General features: G+C 37.1%; 1 protein-coding gene across 1 annotated transcript in view; it reads left to right on the forward strand.

The window, feature by feature from the left end:
* The window catches only part of ADGRA1 (adhesion G protein-coupled receptor A1), a 454,349-nt gene that overhangs the window by 360,513 nt on the left and 71,295 nt on the right, over positions 1 to 22,541 (forward strand). The window contains exons 13-15 of the mRNA XM_030570731.1: positions 10,119 to 10,326; positions 11,254 to 11,462; positions 21,688 to 21,815. Coding sequence (XP_030426591.1) covers positions 10,119 to 10,326; positions 11,254 to 11,462; positions 21,688 to 21,815 — 545 coding nt within the window. The remainder of the gene's footprint in view (positions 1 to 10,118; positions 10,327 to 11,253; positions 11,463 to 21,687; positions 21,816 to 22,541) is intronic.

Below are 22,541 nucleotides of genomic sequence, written 5' to 3' on the forward strand. Positions count from 1 at the left end.
TATGGAGTCATTATAGATAATCACCTCAACTTGAGCTCTGTGCTGTGCAAAAAGAGCTAATATGATGCTTGGATGTATAAAATGGGGAATATCAACTAGATGCAGAGAAGTGGTCTTGCTTCTGCGCACAGACTTGTTAATACCAGTACTAGAATGTTTGTCCTGTTCTGATGTCCACACTTCAAGATGATGTAGAAATACTCAGTTTACATTTCAAAAGTTTTCTTTGCAGTCATCATGGTGGAAGAACTTTTCAAAAAATGAAAAATTCTGGAGCACAAATTCTATGATGGGAGCGGGGGTATTATAGAAAATATTGTGGTCACCGAGTACACAGAGTACACAGAATCCTACTTACATGTGCATCAGTCACACATGGAAGGCTTCAGAGAGATCCAGTAGTATAAGCATAGCAGTTTAGGCTCTATCCATGGCGACCATGAATCAAGGACAAGCAACTGAGATGTGCTACTAGTACTGTTTCCATGCTATGTCCTAGTCTTAGCCTAAATGGGTAAAGCAAATCTATGACACTGGCAGAAGATTAGAGTTGTTGAAATTTGCTTGCTACCACGTTTTCTGTGATTTAACATCAATAATATTTGGCGGAACATGGTCTAGTAGTTAGCTAGGTCATTTGCATTGAATATTGATATTTTGTGAAATGGCCAGACTGTCACACACTTCAGAATGTTTGGAAGCTTGCGCTTCCTAGTGGAGGGGTGGGTGGTCTCTTGGTTCTTTGGTGCTTTGTAATGAGGTAAAAAGATATAAAAAGTTGTTTAACTCTGAGGTTTAAAACATGTCTGTAGCTGTTCTAATTTTTATGCATTTAAGTTGAAATTTTCAGAACTGTGTGCCTGAAGTTAGACTCCTAAATCCATATTCAGGCACCTAAATAAGTGGCCTGATTTTCTAAAGTACTGAGCGCCTGTATCTTCCATGGACTTCAGTGGGTTCAGCACCTCTGAAAATGGTGATTCTAATACAGCATAGGTGGTGGTGTACTCTAAGTATGGATAATTTGAATCCACTTATTTTTTTTTAAAATAAAGTTCTTTACTGTTCATACTGACTTTTCTGCTAACATGTTTGACTACATGAAAAGGATGTGACTTGGTGTGTTTGAGGTAATATACCAAAGAGAAATGAGCCATTCTTTGTTAGCAACTTCTCTAGAATCTCATGGAAGGAAAGCCGGTTTACATTGCTACTTGGTGTATTGTGCATATATATATACTATTTATTATTAAATTCAAGTACATTTGCACCAGCACTGAAAGAAAAGAGATCTGGAATCTCATGTGGTTTCAGGGGTCTTTGTTGGTTTTTTTGCATAGCATCTCCTGTATTTATTTACTGTATCTGACCAGAATGAGACTTCTTGGACTCTAGTCTTACATTTATCAGGACATAGGTGGATGTGCATTTATGCTTAGTATTTCCAAACTCATGCTATGCAGTATTATTACATAAAGTCTGTAGTGCACAATAATCCTGTCATATACAACAATTACATCTCTATCTTCTCAATAAATATTTATTCTTGGAGGTACCTAGATTTTTGTCACTGTCCAACCAGTTGTAAGGTTAGGTAATTTTATATTTGTCATTTAATTGACAAAAAATTAAGCTTTATTTTATAGCCAATCATTCCTCTACCATTCTGCACTTGTGTTCAAGCAGCATTTTAGGTGGAGGATTTGACTATGACTAATTTTCTTGGCTATGACTCTGTAAAGTTTCCTCAGATGGGGGTCTTCCTATTTGTACAATTAGCTCTACTTTTCTTAGGTCCTGTCAAACTTTGTCACCAAGTTTATAATTAACTACATTCTATTCAAATTGTAATTTGCTTGTTTGACTTAAAGTTCATATAATCACAGAATATCAGGGTTGGAAGGGACCTCAGGAGGTCATCTAGTCCAATGCTCTGCTCAAAGCAGGACCAATCCCCAACTAAATCATCCCATCCAGGGCTTTGTCAAGCCTGACCTTAAAAACCAGTAAGGAAGGAGATTCTACCACCACCCTAGGAAACCCATTCCAGCACTTGACCACCCTCCTACTGAAAAGGTTTTCCTAATATCCAACCTAAACCTTCCCCATTGCAACTTGAGACCATTACTGTACCACTGAGAACAGTCTAGATCCATCCTCTTTGGAACCCCCTTTCAGGTAGTTGAAAGCAGCTATCAAATCCCCCCCTCATTCTTCTCTTCTGCAGACAAAACAATCCCAGTTCCCTCAGCCTCTTCTCATAAGTCATGTGCTCCAGCCCTCTAATAATTTTTGTTGTCCTCCGCTGGACTCTTTCCAATTTTTCCACATCCCTCTTTGAATGTGGGGCCCAAAACTGAACACAGTACTCCAGATGAGGCCTCACCAATGCCGAATCAAAGGGAATGATCACGTCCCTCGATCTGCTGGCAATGCTCCTACTTATACAGCCCAAATGCTGTTAGCCTTCTTGGCAACAAGGGCACACTGTTGACTCATATCCAGCTTCTCATTCACTGTAACCCCAGGTCCTTTTCTGCAGAACTGCTTCGTAGCCATTCGGTCCTAGTTTGTAGTGGTGCATGGGATTCTTCCGTCCTAAGTGCACTTGTCCTTGTTAAACCTCATCAGATTTCTTTTGGCCCAATCCTCTAATTTGTCTAGATCCCATCCCTACCCTCCATCATATCTACCACTCCTCCCAATTTAGCATCATCTGCAAACTTGCTGATGGTGCAGTCCACGCTATCCTCCAGATCATTAATGAAGATATTGAACAAAACCGGCCCCAGGACTGACCATTGGGGCACTCCGCTTGATACCAGCTCCCAACTACACATGGAGCCATTGATCACTACCCCCGTTGAGCCTGATGACATAGCCAGCTTTCTATCCACCTTATAGTCCATTCGTCCAGCCCATACTACTTTAACTTGCTGGCAAGAATACTGTGGGAGACGGTATCAAAAGCTTTGCTAAAGTCAAGGAATAACATGTCCACTGCTTTCCCCTCGTCCACAGAGACAGTTATCTCATCATAGAAGGCAATTAGATTAGTCAGGCATGACTTGCCCTTGGTGAATCCATGCTGACTGGTCTTGATCACTTTCCTCTCCTCTAAATGCATCAGAATTGATTCCTTGAGGACCTGCTCCATGATTTTCCTAGGGACTAAAGTGAGACTGACTGGCCTGTAGTTCTCCTGATCCTCCTCCTTCCCCTTTTTAATTGGCACATTGAAGAACATTACAAAGGCTCTTATTAATTGTTAATTATTTTTGCTCCAAATCAGCAACTCAGCATTTATTTCTGCCCACTCTAGAACCACAAGGATCAGGGATGTGATACCTCAGTCTGTCTCATGTGCTGAGACAATCCCAAAGGGAAGCTGTTTCAACAAATATCTGCCAACAAGGGGAATTGAAAGTGCAGAGTTTTGCACTTTTTGTATCAAGTCAGTCTGCCTAAACCCTTGGCATGCATCCCAAACTGAAAATACTCTTCTATTTTGAAGTCTTGATAGGCCCTACTCAGCAATTTTAATGGAGCAGGTCTCGTTTTAGGTCCTTGTTTTCATCTTTTGGATATTCTCTATTTGTTTATAAATCCTCTGTTTGATTTTATTGTGGGGACCATGCAACTAGCTCAGTAAGTTGGTGTCTGTATTTGTTCTGTAACACCTGACATTACCATCCAGCCAAGTTCAGTTTTTACTTGCTCTCTTACTGCTAATGCAACTTTATGTGGTACATGTATTTCTGGCAGCACACTCAGATCTGTATCAGCATGATGTATTATATCCTTAATGCATCCCAATCCATTAGACAATCATCAAATTCTTTAATGTTTGGAAGCACTGCACCTACTTTCTGTATTTCTTTGCCAGCTTCTCTTTCAGATTGCGAGATTGCGGTGGCTGCATTTGTTTCATTTTTGCCAGAGATTGTTTTCTTCTGACCTCCTATTCAGGTGCAAATTTTTAAGTTAAGGAAATTAACAATTGGAACAGCTCATCTAGGAATGTGGTGGATTCCCAATTAGTTGAAGAAGAATTTAAATCAAGCAAAGTTGAAGCACTTAAAAATCAGGAAATGCAAAAGTTAAGGCTGCCCATGCAACCTTAAATCTTTCCTTTCGTGCGTTTGAATTATCTGTCACACAATTTCTAACTATATGAGCACATGCTGTTTCTCAAGTAGTGTAAAATCATGTCATGAAATACATCCTTAGATGTATGTGTTTGTCGTCTTGTAGTTCTGTGTACTACTCTGTGATTACAGCAAGAGCTCCATGAAATCCATTTATATACAAGATGCATAATGAAGAAGACAATAGCTCTTGCAGGTTTCTTCCTCAATCACTCCTCACCATACAAGCTGCAATTACCTTGGTTGCAGAAAATATTTTATGATATTATATTGTAATATTTGACAAATAGTGTGTGAGTGTGCTGGCCTCATTCACTGCACTCCTTACAAGATGTATGCAGCCAGAGGGAAAGGTTTCTGTTGTGTCTTGACTCACTACAGCTGATGGAGCACTCCAGCTACAATGGAATAAGACCCTCATATTCTTGCAGTGCAATATAGTAATGGTAACAGCAAGAGCAGCACTAGAAGAAGGGTTTGTATACCTGATTATCCAATCGATGTCACTCCAGCACAGGGCAAGCAGGAAAATATGTTAATAACAAACCTTTGATAATTGGTGCTTAGTTTCCTTACAATGTTCCAATTCCATTTAACTAGAGCAGGACAATCAGCAACGAATGCTGAAAACAGGAGCAGGCCTCTTAAAGAAGTAAAGGTCATGAAAGCAGAGGGCAACCAGGAAGAGGGTTACTATATCACAAAGGCACCTTAAGCAATGTGTTCTCTAAACACTTACAAACTCCTTGTGAATGTTAGCATCAATTATGAGGAAGTGTGCCCCAGGCCATAGTGAAATTGCCTGGGGGAAGAAATTCACTTTAAATCTTTCACTTTTTCCCTTAAACGTTTTTAATAAGAGTCACACATGCATGAGCTACAAAAAAGTCAAGATTCAGTAACTCAGTATTTTGAGGATCGTTCACTTTTTATGGTATGAGAAATTTTAAACTTTTTGATAGGCAAGGTTGGTGATGTCTGAAGAAGAACTCTGTTTAGTTCAAAAGCTTGGCTCTTTCACCAACAGAAGTTGATCCAATAAAAGACATTACCTCACCTTCCTTGTCTCTCTAACATCCTGGGACCAAGATGGCTACAACAACACCGCAGACAAACTTGTTAATTTCAGTATTTTTCTCTTGGATTTTTATGTCCCTTTTTAGAGTTTCTGGAGTTGGGTGGAGTTCTGGAGTTGGGAAATTCCAAAATAAAATTCTTAAGTAAAACAAAATTGAAATGTCAAAATTTTCCACAAAATGGGAATTCTGAAATTTTGTTTAGAAAATGTCAAAATGGCATTTTGTTTCATGCTTATCTGATGTTTCAGCATGCCAGTGAAGGAACCAAGCAGCTCGGAGAGCTGGGGCTCACAAGCTCCTAGGCTGATGAGGAGGCTGGGAACCTTGGCTCCAGGACAGGTCTACCTGGCAGACTGTTCAAGAGCCAGGAACTCTAGGAACCCTGGATTTCAAAAAGCCACGAGCCAGGGCTTGCAGGCACAGTTCCATCAGAATGTCATCGAAGTTGACAGATTCCCATGGAACATTTTGATTTCAACCAATCAGTGTTTCCATTGGAAAAACATTGTGTTGAACTAGTTCCAATCACTCTAGTGTTTTTCCCCTTTTGAACGGTGTGTCTAGTCTAAATACAGTCGTGAGAAATGGAATGCAAACAGCCCTGCTGTCATGACTGGATTACCTACATAATTATTTTGCAAAACCCCACAGTGTGTGTAAATCCTAATGGTTAAATAAACTGCACAAGCTGGCAGCTTTTCCTGCCTTTCGCTGAGCAAATGCAAGGTGTCATTACTGAATCTGAACATAATTGTGAAGCTGCAGTTCCCTTGCTAGACACCAGATGGCATTTTTAGGGCAGTGTTATAATTGTCATAAGGGTGGAGCTCCTTCTCATAATAAATACTGTTAGTTGAATTTTGTAAAGTGCCATACATATGCAGTTTCATAGTATAGTAATTAAATAAAATTTGTAACAGGGGAAATGTCTTCATTTAAACCATAACCACAATTTTTACATATAGTACAGCAATTGGCACTTGATTCATTCAGTCATAAGTCTCCCCAGATGTAATATTAATATTATAAATAATACTAAAACTGTTTTACTATAATGCTTTTTAGCTGTAGCTCTAGGGTGACCAGATAGCAAATGTGAACAATCATGACGGGATGGAGGGTAATAGGAGCCTATATAAGAAAAAGACCCCAAAATCAAGACTGTTCCTTAAAATTGGGACATCTGGTCACCCTATGTAGCTCTCAAAATGTCTTATAAAGGAAGTGAATATCATTATTGCATTTTGAAAGTGGGGAAACTGAGGGAGAGAGGTGACATAACTTGCCTGCACTTACACAGAAGGTTAACATCAGAGCCAAGGACAGAGGCCAAGTCTTCCAACTAGGCCAGTGCTTTATCCATGAGACTCTGCTGCCTCCTCTGTTACAGAAAAGAGAGCGTTCTAATGTGCAGTACACTTTCCCCATATGAATAATGCTGTTGAAAAAAAAAATCTCACTTGGCTAAGATGTAAAAATTGTTCACAAATATTTGTTCATATTTTTAAATGTGGCACTCACAATGTGAGTGTGTGTGTGTGTGTGTGTGTGTTCCATGAATATTCTAGCAGATGAGTTTATTGGCAGGAATGTGTGCTGAAACAGCCAGTTTTAATCTATCATTGCAGAATATCCATGGAAAGCAAATTTTGAATGCATAATCATGAGTATTTGCTCTTTAGATTTACACATCTCCAATCAAGGGGGAGGGGAAAAAAAACCCAAACCCACATGCCCTGTATATCCACTCAAAACAACTTTTATTTGAAATATTAAATGCTCAAAATGAAATGCTCATGAATGAAGTACAAATCAAGTATTCAGAGATTTTTTTGGTAGATAATTTCAAAATAATAGCTATATTTTTGAAAATTACTATCTGTTTGTGGGCATTTTTTATAAAGAAAAAGAGACACAATTCAGCAATGAAGTGTCTTGTTACAGATTATTTTCTCAGCTCTACTAATGAAGAAAAAATTTCATTTGTCTGTAATTAATCCTACGGAGACAAGGTGTGTGTGTCTCTCTCACCAACAGAAGTTGTTCCAATACAGGGTCAGCTCTAACTTTTTTTCTCCACCCCAAGCAAAAAAAAAAAAAAAAAAAGGGCACCGCCCCACCATAACAACCCCCCCGAGTGTCGCCCCACTGAAACAAAAAAAAAACACCAAGCGCCGCCTTGCCAAAAAAAAAAAAACCTGAGCGCCGCCCCGCCCCACCAAACCAACCCTCCACCCCCCCAAACCCTGAGTGCTGCCTCGTGGAAACAAACAAACAAAAAAAGCCCTAGCGTCGCCTGCCGTAACAACCCCCCCGAGCGCTGCCCTGCCGAAACAAAAAAACCCCCCGAGCACCACCCCACCGAAACAAAAAAAAAACCTGAGCGCCGCCCCGCCATCCTAAGATTGGCCTCCCCTTACAAGGTGCTGCCCCAAGCATGTGATTGGTCAGCTGGTGCCTGGAGCCAGCCCTGGGCCAATAAAAGATATTACCTCACCCACCCTTTCTAATATCCTGAGGCCAACACTGCTACAATTATGCTGTGTACAACAATGTAATTAGTCTGTTCGTTTATTATCTGATAGACTCACCATTCTGTAGTGTTATACACATCAGACTTCCTCAGCCAAGTGTAGGTATTTCCACAAATCATCTGCAATACATGGACAGCATTCCAAGTCTGATTGGCTTAGATCATGGCTTCTCAATATTGGGATTCTGAGCAAGCTCAAGGGCATTATTGCCACTTTCTTTACACCTCGTTGGGAAAGGGGGATCCATAACTTTTTTTCCCCTCTGTGACATGGAGTCACAGTATGGAAGAGCTTGAGAATCACACTGGCTTAATAGTTTTCTAGCTCAGTAAATACTCTATAAAACCCCCTTGTGTTCATCCAGCTTATTCATGGCTGCTTTGCCAAGCTATGGTACATCATTATTTATCCCAATGCTTTTAGGAGTCAGTCTCATTATCATAATCTTATTCAAGAGCTGCTAGCTTTCTCCTTTTTATGTACTAAATAATTTGTGTAATTTAGTGCTTTTCTTGCTTCTAGCAGTAATAATAATAAAAGAACAATATAAATAAATTATAACCTCGCTCATGCTCATATGCAACCCTACAGAAGTCCTCAATAGGTACTTGCTGAAATTTGATGAATGGATTTAGTAAAAATCCTTACATCTAGTTGTTGAAAACAGTTTTGTGACTAAGGTGATGTAATCAGAGGTTCATATTTTCACAGCTACTGTATGATATCAGAACAGTGAAATATGACTTTTTTTTAAAGTATGAGGGAATAACCAGGGAGAAATTTTACAGCGTTATAATCAATGGGGACTGCAATATAAAAATTATCTGAAGTTGAGTGCATGATAATTGACTGAGTTACTGCTCATGTCACAATTCCAGCATCCTAACAATGGCTACTTCCTCAGCTGTTTTAAAATCTAATGGTGAGATTAAAAATATCTATCTACAAGATTTTCTCCTGTTGTTTTTTGTTCTGTTTTTCCAATATGTCTTTATCTAACAAATGACGTCTTCCAGATAAGAAAATGTCATCCAGTCCAGAAGGACTTTTATGTAATTTTTAAGCACTTTTGTCATGTTAAAATCTTCCAGAATGTGCACTGCAACAGAGGAGAATTGTGAGTAAGCCTATACCCACTCATCTAAAAGTTGTGATGACATCACAAGCCACTCAATCTTTGCTCTCATACCTGTCATGTCACAAGAACCCTCTGTTACATGATTGTAGCCTTTCAGCTCACTCACCTAAGTAGCATTATGTATCTATCACACATGTATCCTTCCCAGCACATATAAATATATTAATGTCATGTTCGTCTGTATGATTGGGAAGATAATTCTGTTTTAATTTTCGAAAAGGTACTGCACATGTGCTATAAGTAAATTGTGTGATAATCTATGCAAATTGTGTGCAGAGAAGCTGTACTTTGCCTTTGGGGGAATGTAAATTACTCAGAACATTTTTCAATTTGTTTGTTTTTAAATAAATAGACTTTTCACATAAATAGACTCAGGCCAATCTCTTGTCCTGTTTATTTACCCTCTGCTCCCCTTTTGTTTTTTCTTGTACTCATCTTAGTGCTTACTGATAAGGTTCCCTCTTGTGCAGGAGCAAGAGGAATGAATGATGAGAAAAATCAGCATAACATTCATTTTGGTGTGTTTATATTCGTTTTGTAAGTGAAGTCTCTACTCACATAATAGTGTATAACACATTCACAAGTCAAAGCCATTATCATAATCTGACAGTCTTTGTATTCGCTTCATACTAACATTGCTTTCTTCTGTTACATTAGTACTTTGATATATTTATAGTGCTAGATTTACTAAAGCATGGAGTTGGATGAATAGTTTTCTTTATGTGAAGCAAGAATGAAATACTATCCATAAAATATATTTACTACACTGCATTTTTTTTGTTTAGAATTCTCCACTGATGTAATTTTTGTATTAATAAAATTATACCAGTACTCTTTAAGTACCCTTTCAGAGAAAAAAAATTCATGTAAATTGTCTGATTCTGTTTTAAGTGAAGGAGAAAACCTGGTAGAGGTTGTCTCTTTAAATCAGATCTGCAGTGTTGATGGACCCTCTAGCAGGCATGGTAAGAACCATTTGCACCTCTGCAGCAGGGAGCTTGACCATATAGGCTCACACATTCAGTCAAAACGTTTTTCCTTTTAATATGCGCTGTACCAATCCTATTCCCATGGTTACAGCTCCTGCTTGTTTGGTTGCTTCTAGTCTGTTGGAAAAGGGAGGCAGCATACATTTCTTGTACAGGAGTTTAAAACATACTGAAAGCAACCCTGTTGTGATTTGCATTTTAAATTTTTCTTTTTTCCTCTCATTGTACAGAATGCTGTAGCAGTAGCTTCAGTTCATTTGCCACAGTCTGTCTTCTCTCAGTCTTCTGCCTTGCAATCTGTTGATAACTCCACTTGCAAGCTACAGTTTATTATCTTTCGGAATGGAAAACTCTTTCCTAGCACGGGAAACTCATCAAATCTTGCAGATGACGGGAAACGTAGAACGGTTACCACACCAGCTATCTTTGCTAAAATAGGTGAGGAGTGTTATTCATTATTTCTTTTAATCTGAAAGCTACGGTATACTTGATTATGTAGAGAATGGAGCAGCAAAGTGTACAGTATGCTGAGGACTGGGGTCTGCCTGTTTCTTTAACACAAGTATTTGGATTTATTCATATATGTATGATTTTATTCAAATCAATTTGTCCATAAGAGAAGTGTAGTTATTATAGGAACAGAATGCAAATTAGGTTTCACAATTTATTTATGTTGTTGTGACAGAAGCTTATATTTCAAACCAAGGCGAAATAGAAAAGAACCTTGTTTTAATCTATACAAGGAAAAATGCAATACCATCATTCTGGATTCAGATAAATATTAAGATGAGGGGGGTGTTAATGCCCTGTTGCATGTATCTTAATATTCACCAGCATACTTTTTGATATGAAGGACCTAAAATAGGTGTTGTTAGAGGCTTTTGTCTCAATCTGATTAATCTTAGAGAACTGTGACTAATTATGCTAATTAGTCATCCAGGCAATTTTAATAGTTTTATTTTAATCTAAATAGTATTCGCATTTCCATTTGCTTTTAAAACAGCATTTTAATGTAACTTTAAAAGTGCAAAACTGCCTTAGCTATTAATCATATTAAGAGACTGCTCTTTTTTTGTTACATGAGTATATGGTATAACGTGTCTTAATTTAAGACGTACACAACAAATCTAGCTTTATTAATGATGATCAGATCAATCAGACACCTCAACAGGCTGAAATAGTCATTCAGATTCATTTAAACTGTAGTAAACTTTTCTGTATTTGTTTTAATTCATACAGAAAGGAATATGTGGCTATTGCTTGGTTTTCCGTAGTTCAGTACATTTTTGAATCTGTGAATATACAGGATTCAGCAGTAAAGGATTTTCCACTCTATTTCTCTGATTCAGTTTGTTGCTTTTGCAGATGGATGCAGTTTTGGAAGCCTCACCACCCCTCTTACTATAGGTTTGAGACACTTTGCAAGGGGTATAGACCCCATTGCAGCCTTTTGGGATTTTGACCTTCTAGATGGACATGGAGGCTGGTGTGGAGAAGGGTGCCACATAATTAGCTCTGCAGGCAATATTACCATCATTCAGAGTACACACTTCAGTAACTTTGCAGTGCTAATGGTGAGTATATGACTTCACAAGTATATCTATAAATAGATATCTATATATACACAGATGTATTCCTCTTATATGTACATAAACCATCCTTGCTTGCCTGTAACTGAGGTTTCATTTCTCATGATGTTTTATAGAATACAACCTTAAAGAAAAGTAAATTATTTAATTGCTAATAAGTGAATAAGCCTGGTGGTCATCTCAGCCTAATATCTAGAGAGAGGCCCAATCGTAAATGACATTTAAGTCAATCTTGTCAGATGAACGTTCCATCAAGGAATGATCAGTACATGAAAGTTAGAAATTACAGGAAGAGGTTTTTTAAATGTATACTCGTGTGCTTTTACATCAATATATCTCAGAAAGCTCATCTGCTTTTGTTCCTGCCTCAGACTGTGTTGTTCATACTAATTAGTTGCAGGCATACTGCAATGTTGAATCATTTAATAAATGGAAGTGAATAACATCTCTTGCTCTTTTAAACAAGCACTTTTTTGTCCTTGCCGTTGTTCTGGGAGCTTTCGTTTGTATACTGATGATAATGTTCTTTTTGCTAATTTGCTGTTCGTGAAGAAAAATATTTCTGTGCAATACTAACACATCAGGCTGCTTTGGTCTGTTCTCAGTTACACTTGCAGTTCACACTGCAGTTATTTAACTACCATGCTTAACAGAAAGTTACCTTAATGAAAACAAAAGGCACACGTATGCAATAATAAATGGCTTCTTGGCTGAGAAAAAGAAAAGCAAATGAAAAAACCTGAAGTTGTTGATTGAAGAACATGTTGTTGACAATCTTTTACATCATTTAAAAGGGTCATTGTGAGCTGATTGTAAATAGATTAGTCACTTGTATATGCCTAATATTGAATTTTTCCTAAATGGTAGTGCATTTGTACATGGTTTGTACTGCTTATGAATGTTTTTGAAAGGTTTATAGTTGAGTAAATAATGCATTGTGTGTATTTGTAGAGGACAGCAAACATAGACGACAGGAATTGAGAAGACGTGTGCAGAGAATACCAATCTGCTGCTGTCAAATGGAGCATAGATGTCAGCCAATCATTGCACGAAGCTGTGACAATGAGTAGTTAAATGCGGAATTATTGTCTACTTTATAAGAACTGATTTCCCTCAGAGTTATTTGATCATATTTTCACACATGCCTGATTGGCTCAGAATTTAGCATCCTGTTGCTGAAGATGAGATGATGTCAAACATGTCTTATCTTTTTATAGCTCATATGGACTTATTTTTTCTGGACATTTGTGGTTTTTTTTTCCCAAATAGGAAACATAATTCTGTTCTGAAGATGTTTTTCTAAATATTTAAAGAAAAACACCTGTTGACTTTGCAGGTACCACACCCAAAATGGCTGTCTCTTTCTAGAACTGTTTCAGTTCAAGTTACCATACTTAAAGTTTTCTTAATTATTAAGTGGCTACTAATCATTTATTCACAAGCAACTCATTTACTTGTTTTGTTTACAAAAATCATATACTAATTTAAAGATTGACTAATTTTGTCTTTATTTTAGACATTTGTGTCAAATTTATTCCATGCTTATATCATCTGCTAAAATGTAACATGGTGAGTTTTCTAGAACTTTTTATGTTTGTTACTTTGATTTAGGTTTTTTTGTTTCATTTTGTTTGCTTCATTACTCCATCTTTTCTTTCCCTATATATGGATCTCCTTTTTGATCTGGGCAAAGCATCATCAAAATAAAATTTTTCACATCCTACTTTGCCTTAGTAGTTGGTACAGCTCTAAATAATGTAATATGGCACCTGTCCTGTGTTTCTCAATCTCTGTTAAGAAAAGAAATAATGTTTTTTTGCAATGTTTATCCAGACATGTCTTCCAAGATCTTCCGGAAGAACCAATGGAAAACTTTAGCAGCATAATTAAGTGCATTAATAGTTGTAAATGTTTGTTAATGTGGCATTTGGGGGGAATAAAATGAGAGATTTGTTGAGTTTGATTTAGATTAAGGTGTTTCTAGGTGTTTTGTTGTTTATATCAGAATAGTGAAGCATTATTCTAATGATCTACTAAGTTATAATAATAAAATACATAGCTTCATCTAATCAGATCACCTGAGTACCTAATGTATTTTACCCTGACAGTAAATTAAAAATAGGTAGCATTGTATTTGTGTCTCAGTAGAATGGGATGCCATGTACTTTTATGGGATATTTTTTTAAAAAATCCTGCTGTACAATTCAAAAATACATAGAACAATCAAAATTAATAAAGCACCATTCTAGTGTGGGCCAATATCAGTGAATTGAACTAATACATGTAAACTGAAGTGCAGCAATAAAGTTAACAGTGATCCTGAAGGTTTGCATTACTATCAAGATAATGTATACCCTGCTGGGGAACAAGATGAAGTAGATGCCTAAATTAATTCAGCTGTGCATTGTACTGCTAGCACAGCACATGTTCAGATTCATCATAGCTATTATGTATTTGACAGGGAGACTTTTTGGAATATCATAAGAGGACCATTGAGTTATTTCTCTAGAGTTGCTGCTGACTATGACCACAAAGTATTAAAATCTAGGTTTAGTGGAGGACTTCTTCAGAAAGATTGTTTTAATACTGTTTTCCTTTAGTAAATATAATTTGAGATTTTTCTGCATAATAATTAATAAGTAATATGTTTATGTAGGTATTTATGTTTAGCTGTTTTTCTTCCGTGATGTTGTTTGAGTGATATAATTTGAAAGTTTCAGTGCTTGAATTGGGAGTGAGATACAAGTGGATATAATGTACCCTCACTTCACACTGTTTTTGCTTGGGCAAGTGGCTAGAAGGGAGTGCATTACATCAAGATTTTTGCATAGCATTATTTTCCCCTGATCGGTTGTTGAAAACTGTAGTCTAGTGGTTAGAACTGAAGACTGTGAGACAGTACCCTTGAGTTTTATTCCTGTGTCAGCCATTGATTTGCTGCATGAGTTTGGTTAAGACACCTTAACTTCTCCATTCCTCAGTTTATCTGTGTATAAAAAGGGTATAGTAATACTTAGCTTCTCACTCAGGTGATGTGAGGCTTTATTATTTACTCTATGCAGAGCACTTTTAGATCTTCAGATACAGATAAAAATGCACCTATATAAAGTAAACTGTTCTGATTTATTGTAGCGTTATAAATGAACAAATTCTAAAGCCTTAGTATATCTAATTACCAAAGTTTGTTTTGTAACAAGCAGAAGCTTTTAATAAATATAGACAAATATGAGTGCATCGCTTACGAAATGAGTGTTATATTAATATTTTAATGTCTGCAAGAACAGCATTTATTTTTTTCGAGTAGTTGTAGTTTCCTGCAATTATAGCATATAGCTCAGAGAACTATAACTCTTAAGGAGATAAAATGGGAGCCTCTGAAATCTTTTATTAAATCTTTGTCATATATTTTCCTTTGTTTTTCTTTATTTCTTTTTTCTTAGAACAGAGTCACAATTTAATGGGGATGAATGTTATTGTAATTGTGTACAGTCCATTCCTTTCCCTATCCAAGGGCGCTCCAGGCACCAGCACAGCAAGCTCGTCCCTGGGGTGGCAAGCCGGGGGCGGGGGAGGGGGACAGCGTGCCAGTCGTCATGAGGGCGGCAGTCAGGGAGCATTCAGTGGCATTTCTGCGAGAGGTCTGCCTGTCCCACGGTTTTGGTGGCAATTCGGCGGCGGGTACACTGAAGGCGCAGGACCGGTAGATCACCTGCAGAACCACCGCCAAATCCGCATGACTGGCAGACCTCCTGCAGAAATGCTGCTGAAGGCTCCCTGACTGCTGTGCTTCGGGAGGCAAAAACCATAGAGCTGCCCCTGTCCCTATCAGCCTGGTTTTGTCCATAATAATAATACTAAATGTCCACACATTTAGTAAATAAATAGAAGTGAAATTCCCCAATTTGTCTAAACAGTATGCTTCTAAATGAAGAGAAAATATATTAATGAATGCTGTTAGGATTCCTTCTTCTTCTTTTTAATGAATTTTTGCCAAACGAGAAGTCTGAAATTATCATTTCATATATTTTATCACTGTAAAACAGGACTTAGTGTATCATTCTAATTTTTAAAAATAATGTAAATGATTGTTAATTTTCTTTGTATGAATGTCAGTAATTCTCCTTTGGTCAGGAGAATGGCATAGTCAGAGACATCTATTTGGTACCTGATAACTAGGCATGGCCAGGTCAATTTCACAACAATAGAACCAAACTGAATCTTTGCTCAACATAAATCTTGGAACAACTCTGAACTCTCTTTTGGGGGAAACTGGGAGAGTTTTCCACACATCCTTTGCCTCTTCTGATTCTGACCAGGACGAGAAGAACATAAGAACAGCCATATTGGGTCAAACCAATTCTCTGTCTAGCCTAGTATCGTGTCTTCTGACAGTGGCCAATGCCAGGTGCTTCAGAGGGAATGAACAGAACAGGTAATCATCAAGTGATCCGGCCCCTGTCGCCCATTCCCCTCATCTGGCAAACAATGACTAGGGACACTTCAGAGCATGGTTTGCCATCCCAGCCCACCCAGGCTAATAGTCATTGATGGACCTATCGTCCATGAACATAACTTGTTCTTTTTTGAACCCTGTTATGGTCTTGGCCTTCACATTCTCTGGCAAAGAGTTCCACAGGTTGACTGTGCTTTGTGTGAAGAAACACTTCCTTTTGTTTCTTTTGAACCTCCTGCCTATTAATTTCATTTGGTGACCCCTAGTTCTTGTTTCAGAGTAGCAGCCATGTTAGTCTGTATCCGCAAAAAGAACAGGAGTACTTGTGGCACCTTAGAGACTAACAATTTATTTCAGCATAAGCTTTCGTGGGCTACAGCTCACTTCTTCGGATGCATAGAATGGAACACACCTTCTATGGGTCATCTCAATTATCACTTCACAGGTTTTTTTCCTGCTGCTGACGATAGCTCATCTCAATTGATTGGACTCTTCCAGTTGGTATGCATACTTCCACCTTTTCATATTCTCTGTATGTATAAATATCTCCTGTCTGTGTGTTCCATTCTATGCATCCGAACAAGTGAGCTATATCCCACGAAAGCTTATGCTGAAATAAATGTGTTAGTCTCTAAGGTGCCACAAGTACTCTTGTTCTTCCTAGTTCTTGTGTTATGAGTAGGGGTAAATAACACTTCATTATTTACTTTCTCCACACCAGTCGTCATTTTATAGACCTCTATCATATCCCCCCTTAGTTATCTCTTTTCCTAGCTGAAAAGTCCCAGTCTTATTAATCTCTCCTCATATGGCAGCTGTTCCATACCCCTAATCATTTTTGTTTCCCTTTTCTGTACCTTTTCCAATTCCAGTATATCTCTTTTTGAGATGGGGCAACCAGATCTGCATGCAGTATTCAAGATGTGGGCGTACCATGGATTTATATAGAGACAATATGATATTTTACGTTTTATTATCTATCCCTTTCTTAATGTTTCCCAGCATTCTGCTGGCTTCTTTGACTGCCGCTGCACAGTGAGTGGATGTTTTCAGAGAACTACTCACAATGATTCCAAGATCTCTTTCTTGAGTGGTAACAGCTAATTTAGGCCTCATCACTTTATATGTATAGTTGGGGTTATGTTTTCCAATGTGCATTACTTTGCATTTATCAACACTGAATTTCATTTGCCAGAAGTGTCACGATATTATAAGGGAGGGTACTCTCACAATATTTTCATCCTGAGTGGAAGCAGAAAGTGCCAGAAATTTAATGAAGCCTATTCATGTGATCCAGTTTTGTGAACAAATAAAGTTCAGATTGTTAAAATAAGGATCAGCTAAAGTTCTAGAACTTGAAATTCTTCTCCAAACTCAATTGAACCTCTAAATCTTTTGAGAGTAACTCATGTCTGTAGTGATTATTTTAGGGATGTAATTTAGAAGGATAATATAATTAGGGTGTATCAGACTTTTCTTCAGAGAAAATAGGCCTTTCTAGTATGAAATGGAAGGGAAAGGGAGCTATTGGGTGTTCAGCATTGTTGAAAATCAGACTACTTTTAAGAGGGAATCAGGAGTGGGATTTCCAAAAGTTCATAAGTCCAGTAGACTTAAAATTGCGCTTCTGTTCCTATGTCACTTAGGTGTTTAGGAAAATCTCATCCTTACAAGGATGATTTCAGGCACTTATTTTTTAAAAACTTAAGCCAATTATACTTTTATACATTTGTCTTCAATCGTAGTACGTTATCTGACTTTGAATCCTAAATTCAGAATTTACCAATATAAATACCAAGATTACAAAAACTTACCTTTTCTAAAGTACACTGTCTTGTTTATTAACTCATATATTATTGTGAACGAGCACAGACAATGTTTCCTCTACCTGGTTTCTAGAGCAAAATAACTTCTCCCCCTCCTTTCTCAGTGTTTGCTGTTGGATATCTCTGGACTATCGTTATATAATTTATCAAAACTTCTTTATATTTTTATATCACCCTCTAGGCCATCTTTGTGGATTTATCTGCTTTAGACAACTTATTTTCATATGAGTTCCAACGGGAAAGTGGTGAAAACCCTGTTTGTGTGAAACTTATTTAAAAAAAAATCATGTAGTGGGATGAATTATATGCTGTAATAAGTCTTTTCCATCTCTAGTTTCTATGGGCCTGATTGTTTACTGCCTTCCATATGGTGCAGCCATTTACACCTGTGATAAGTGAGCTTGACACCTTTACTATTAAAGGGAGTGATTGGAGATTTCTGATTACGGCAACATTTTATAGGCCGTATAATTCTAGATGGTGGTTCCTTTAGAATGTCAAAATGATTGACTTCATATACATTTTTCCTTTAGATATTTCCTACCATTTTTTAATATTATCGTTCTTTGAATCCACTCCAGGAAATAAAATCCAAACAGTCTTGTTTCAATGTAATGTACAATTATACTACTTTGCAGAAGATCACTCGGGGTGGTTGACAGATCAATAAGCTTTAATTATTAAAGAGCAGACAAGATACATTTATCATTTATCTGTAATGAAATCAGTTTTCAGTGTTCAGAACTCTAAAAAAGGATATGCTACAGTAGCAATAATACATTACGCTACTTTTATTTAGAATTTCACTCCTTAGCAGACCTGGTGTAAGATCAGAAAAGAGATAAAGATTAAACTTGGAAATAGGTTTAAAAGGCTGATTGTCCATGACTCTTCTGGAGGCAAAAATAGCTATATTCCTGCAAGACATGTGTTATCTGCTTTCATGTAAACACTCAAGTGTAAAAGGATTGGTAGAATCCTGCATCTACACTATTACACTATTACTATTAAAGACGCTAGCTCTTTAATATGTGAAATGAAGCCATATCAGTTAAATCCTTTTACGTTTGGTATACTATATGTACCTTAATGCAGGACATTGAGGGGGTTTTTATTCCTGTTTTCAACTCTGTTAACTTTTTATAAATTTTTTTCAATAATAGGTTAGAGCAATGTCAGAAAGGTGCTTTCATCTCTTGTTACTTGTTTAAATAATTATATTGCTATTATTATTACAGGTATGGTAGTTATTATATACATTTCTGGAAATATAAAGGGTCTCAAAACAAAATTCTAATCATGGTTTTGGTATTTATATACCATAAATGTGACTACATTACTGAGAGCTAGAAGCTGATACTATTTTATATTTTTCAGCAAAGCACTTCTAGTTTTATTATTTGTATATTTTAGTAGTCGAGGTGTGTCCAACACCCAAGACCCATTTTGCTAGGCACTGTATGTTTGTAGTGAATGATAGTCCCTTCCTGAAAGAGCTTACAATCTAAAAGATAAGCCATAGCAGATGGATGATACAAACAGGTGTGTTGGAGAATAGGATGTTGTTGCTGTTATTATTTTATTATTATTTGAATTAGATCTATTATTGTAGCACTACCAGTCCCAATCAACAACAAGAAAAAACAAAGAACAAAAAAAAAAAACATTCCTGCCCCAGAGAGCTTATGATCTAAGTATAAGCCAAGAGGAAACCGACAGATATAGAGAGACAAGGGAGTACAAGAAAACAATGAAACAATATTGGTTAACTTGATAATCTATGGTCTTGGCACACCAACAGCCTAGCTGTGATCAAGATTTTGTAGGCCTCATAGCAAAGGAGAATTTTAAGGATGGTTTTGAAGGAGAATAATGAGTTAGTATTAAGTATGTTCTAGCACAGACTAACTGTGTACACAATTCTTAGCCAATATGGGGTTTTTTTAAATTCTTTCAATATTAAGAATTAATTTAAAGCAACAAGTTCACTATAAATGGGATTTATATTATAAATAAGTACAGAAGGATAGGTCTCTAGACCTAGAAAACTGCCAGACCAAACGTAGAAGCCTCCCCCATGGAGGAAGTCTTCCATTGACCTAGTGGCATTTACACTTGGGCTTATGTTGGCTAATTGCATCTCTCTGGAGGGGGATTGTGTGTGATTTTTTCACAGGTCTGAATGTGGTAGCTAAGTTGATCCAAGGTTTAGGTATAAACCAAGCCAAGGTGTGATTAAAGTTCCACTTACTTAGTCATCAGCATTACAGTCCTGGTTTTCTCAGCAAAGGACACTGATTACTCTCTTTCACTCAAGTCAACAAGTGGGTTGATTCTCTTTAGAGGGCAAAAATTAGAACCAACAAATAAGAAAAACTCCTTTTAATGAATCTTAATAATTATAAATCCCTCTTAACTGTTAAGCTGAGGAGTCATCAAGTCATTATAATTTATGAAATTTTCAGAATTTTAATTTTTTGTCCTTAAGTGCTTATTAGCCCAAATATCTCCGTATTCACCGGCAGGTATTCCAGTTTTTCCCATATGTCTCTACATACTGTTTTAACTGTAAAAAAAAAAAAAAATTAAATGTGCTCATTGTACCTTTTAGGTGACTTCAATTTTCCAGTCCCTCTAGTTTTCTTGAGAGTTACCACACAGGTTTCATTTTATTAAGAGTACTGGGAAATGTTCATTTTGTTAATGAGTTTCTTCCGTCCTTTAACTGACAAATATAAAAGGCTACACTTTTTATAACTACAGCTCCAGAAGTCATGCATATTTGCATGCACAGTTCATGTAACTGTGTTTGGAAACTGACTTCAGCAAATTGCAATGTACATTAGCTCAGGTGATTATTTGTATGCACAATTGTAGTAGTTGCTTGCTGTAGGTGCACAGATATGCATTTTAGTGTGTCCTAGTGGGACATCTATTGTTTTTTCAAGTTATGCCCAAGTTATACCCAGAGTGGCTCATCCTCCTCCTTTATAACGAAGGCTACATTTGCCTTTCAATCCACTTTCCATGCTGAGGTAGCTTCTCCTGTTATCTCCAATAGTCTCACTTGTATTTGGGACCTTATGCCGGGTATAACTAGAGTGAGCATCCAACAGGTTGGTATGGGAATCAGATATGGTTGAGTCCACCGAAGAATGTCCTTTGTCAGTATTCTCACTTCTCACTGACATGCTGTTTCCATGAATAACTGTGACAACACCTCCAGCATCCCTAAAAAGAACTCTTGCCACCTAGGTTTTGCCCTTAGATGTAATTGTGCAGCTGCTGTTCAACTGACAGTAACAGAAGCTATGCACGTGTGCTTCAAAGGTGGCATTTAACTCTTTTATGGAAAGACATTCTACTCCAATCTATTGGCCCACATGGATTTATGCTAATTTACAGCAGCTGAGGATCAGACTCCTGTAGTATCTTAACAACGAATCCTCTCAGTTAGCTATCTTGGGTCTCTTGTCACATTTCTGTTTCCTTAAGAAGAAATGAGAACATTGGAAGTAGAATATGTGCCATCCAGGGACCTTCATGGTAAATAGATATTTTGTACTCACTATCATAGTAAAAGAGATGCATAAAGTTCATGCTGTCAGATAGCACAGACATTACTGATGTCTGCTTGCTGTGGAATTTTGCACATTTTTCTTTCTGGATTGTTTTTTTTAAATCAGGACAGACTTGCCTGTGGAAGAAAGTTAATTTCCCCCTGAGAAGTATATGCAGAATCATGGAGAGCAGTTTGATGAAATTGTAAATTCATTAACTTTATGCAGATAAATTCATCATTTTACTTTCCTGTTCCAAAATGCAGCATGTGAAAATCTAGAGGGGGTTAATTGGGAATGATGGGAGTATTGCAGCGAAGTCTTAGATTCTCACCTCTTAAAATGCTAATTTTATTTTCCTTCCTTGGCAGGATTTGAAGACAGTGCTCTCCTTTCCCCAGTACCCAGGGGAGTTCCTGCACCCTGTGGTATATGCATGTACTGCAGTCATGTTATTGTGCCTGTTTGCGTCCATTATCACTTATATTGTGCATCACAGGTAAGAATTCAATACAACGGCAAACACACATTCATGTTAGAATAGAACTGAAACAGTCCTTTTCTGTCTTTTCTTTGCACAAAGATAAAATGCTTAAATGCTTTAGTTACAGCTGGATACTAAAATTTACAGTATAACATAGTAAAAAAAGAATGGAAAATGGTGCTTCATAAGTAAAAATGTATACAAAGTCAAATAATCTGTTTTGTTTATACTAAGCTCTGTGAGAGAAAAGGGAAATTGAACTTTCCCCTCAAAAACATTCATAATTAACCTTTCTACATGTGAAAACACATACCAAAACAAACTCTTCTAACCAGTAATTTATGGTAATGTGTCCTCCTTGACTCCATTTGGAAAAATTATCCATTCAAATATTGGTTTCGCACGGAATCAAAATTTAAGGACTAGAAAACTATAAACTCATAAAAATATTGTGGTGGGCTTGTTCCTAAGCTGTAGCTTCCCCTAGAAAGAAGCAGATGTGTGTCTTACATTGTTCCTAAAATTTCTTGTATTCTTTATAATTTGACACTGCCATATAAAGCTCTGTGATATAAGGCCACCTTTGATATCAAACTACTGGATGCTAGCTTACAGTTTCACAGCAGCCTCTTGGAAAGATACACTAATTGTTTTGGAATAAGAGAATAACATTGTACAAAGGATTTAAATTTGTTTGGTTTTAGAAATTTTGTGACTTCATTTATGTGAATGAGATTTTTA

Source organism: Gopherus evgoodei, chromosome 7 (assembly GCF_007399415.2).
Source record: "Gopherus evgoodei ecotype Sinaloan lineage chromosome 7, rGopEvg1_v1.p, whole genome shotgun sequence".
Lineage (NCBI taxonomy): Eukaryota > Metazoa > Chordata > Testudines > Testudinidae > Gopherus > Gopherus evgoodei.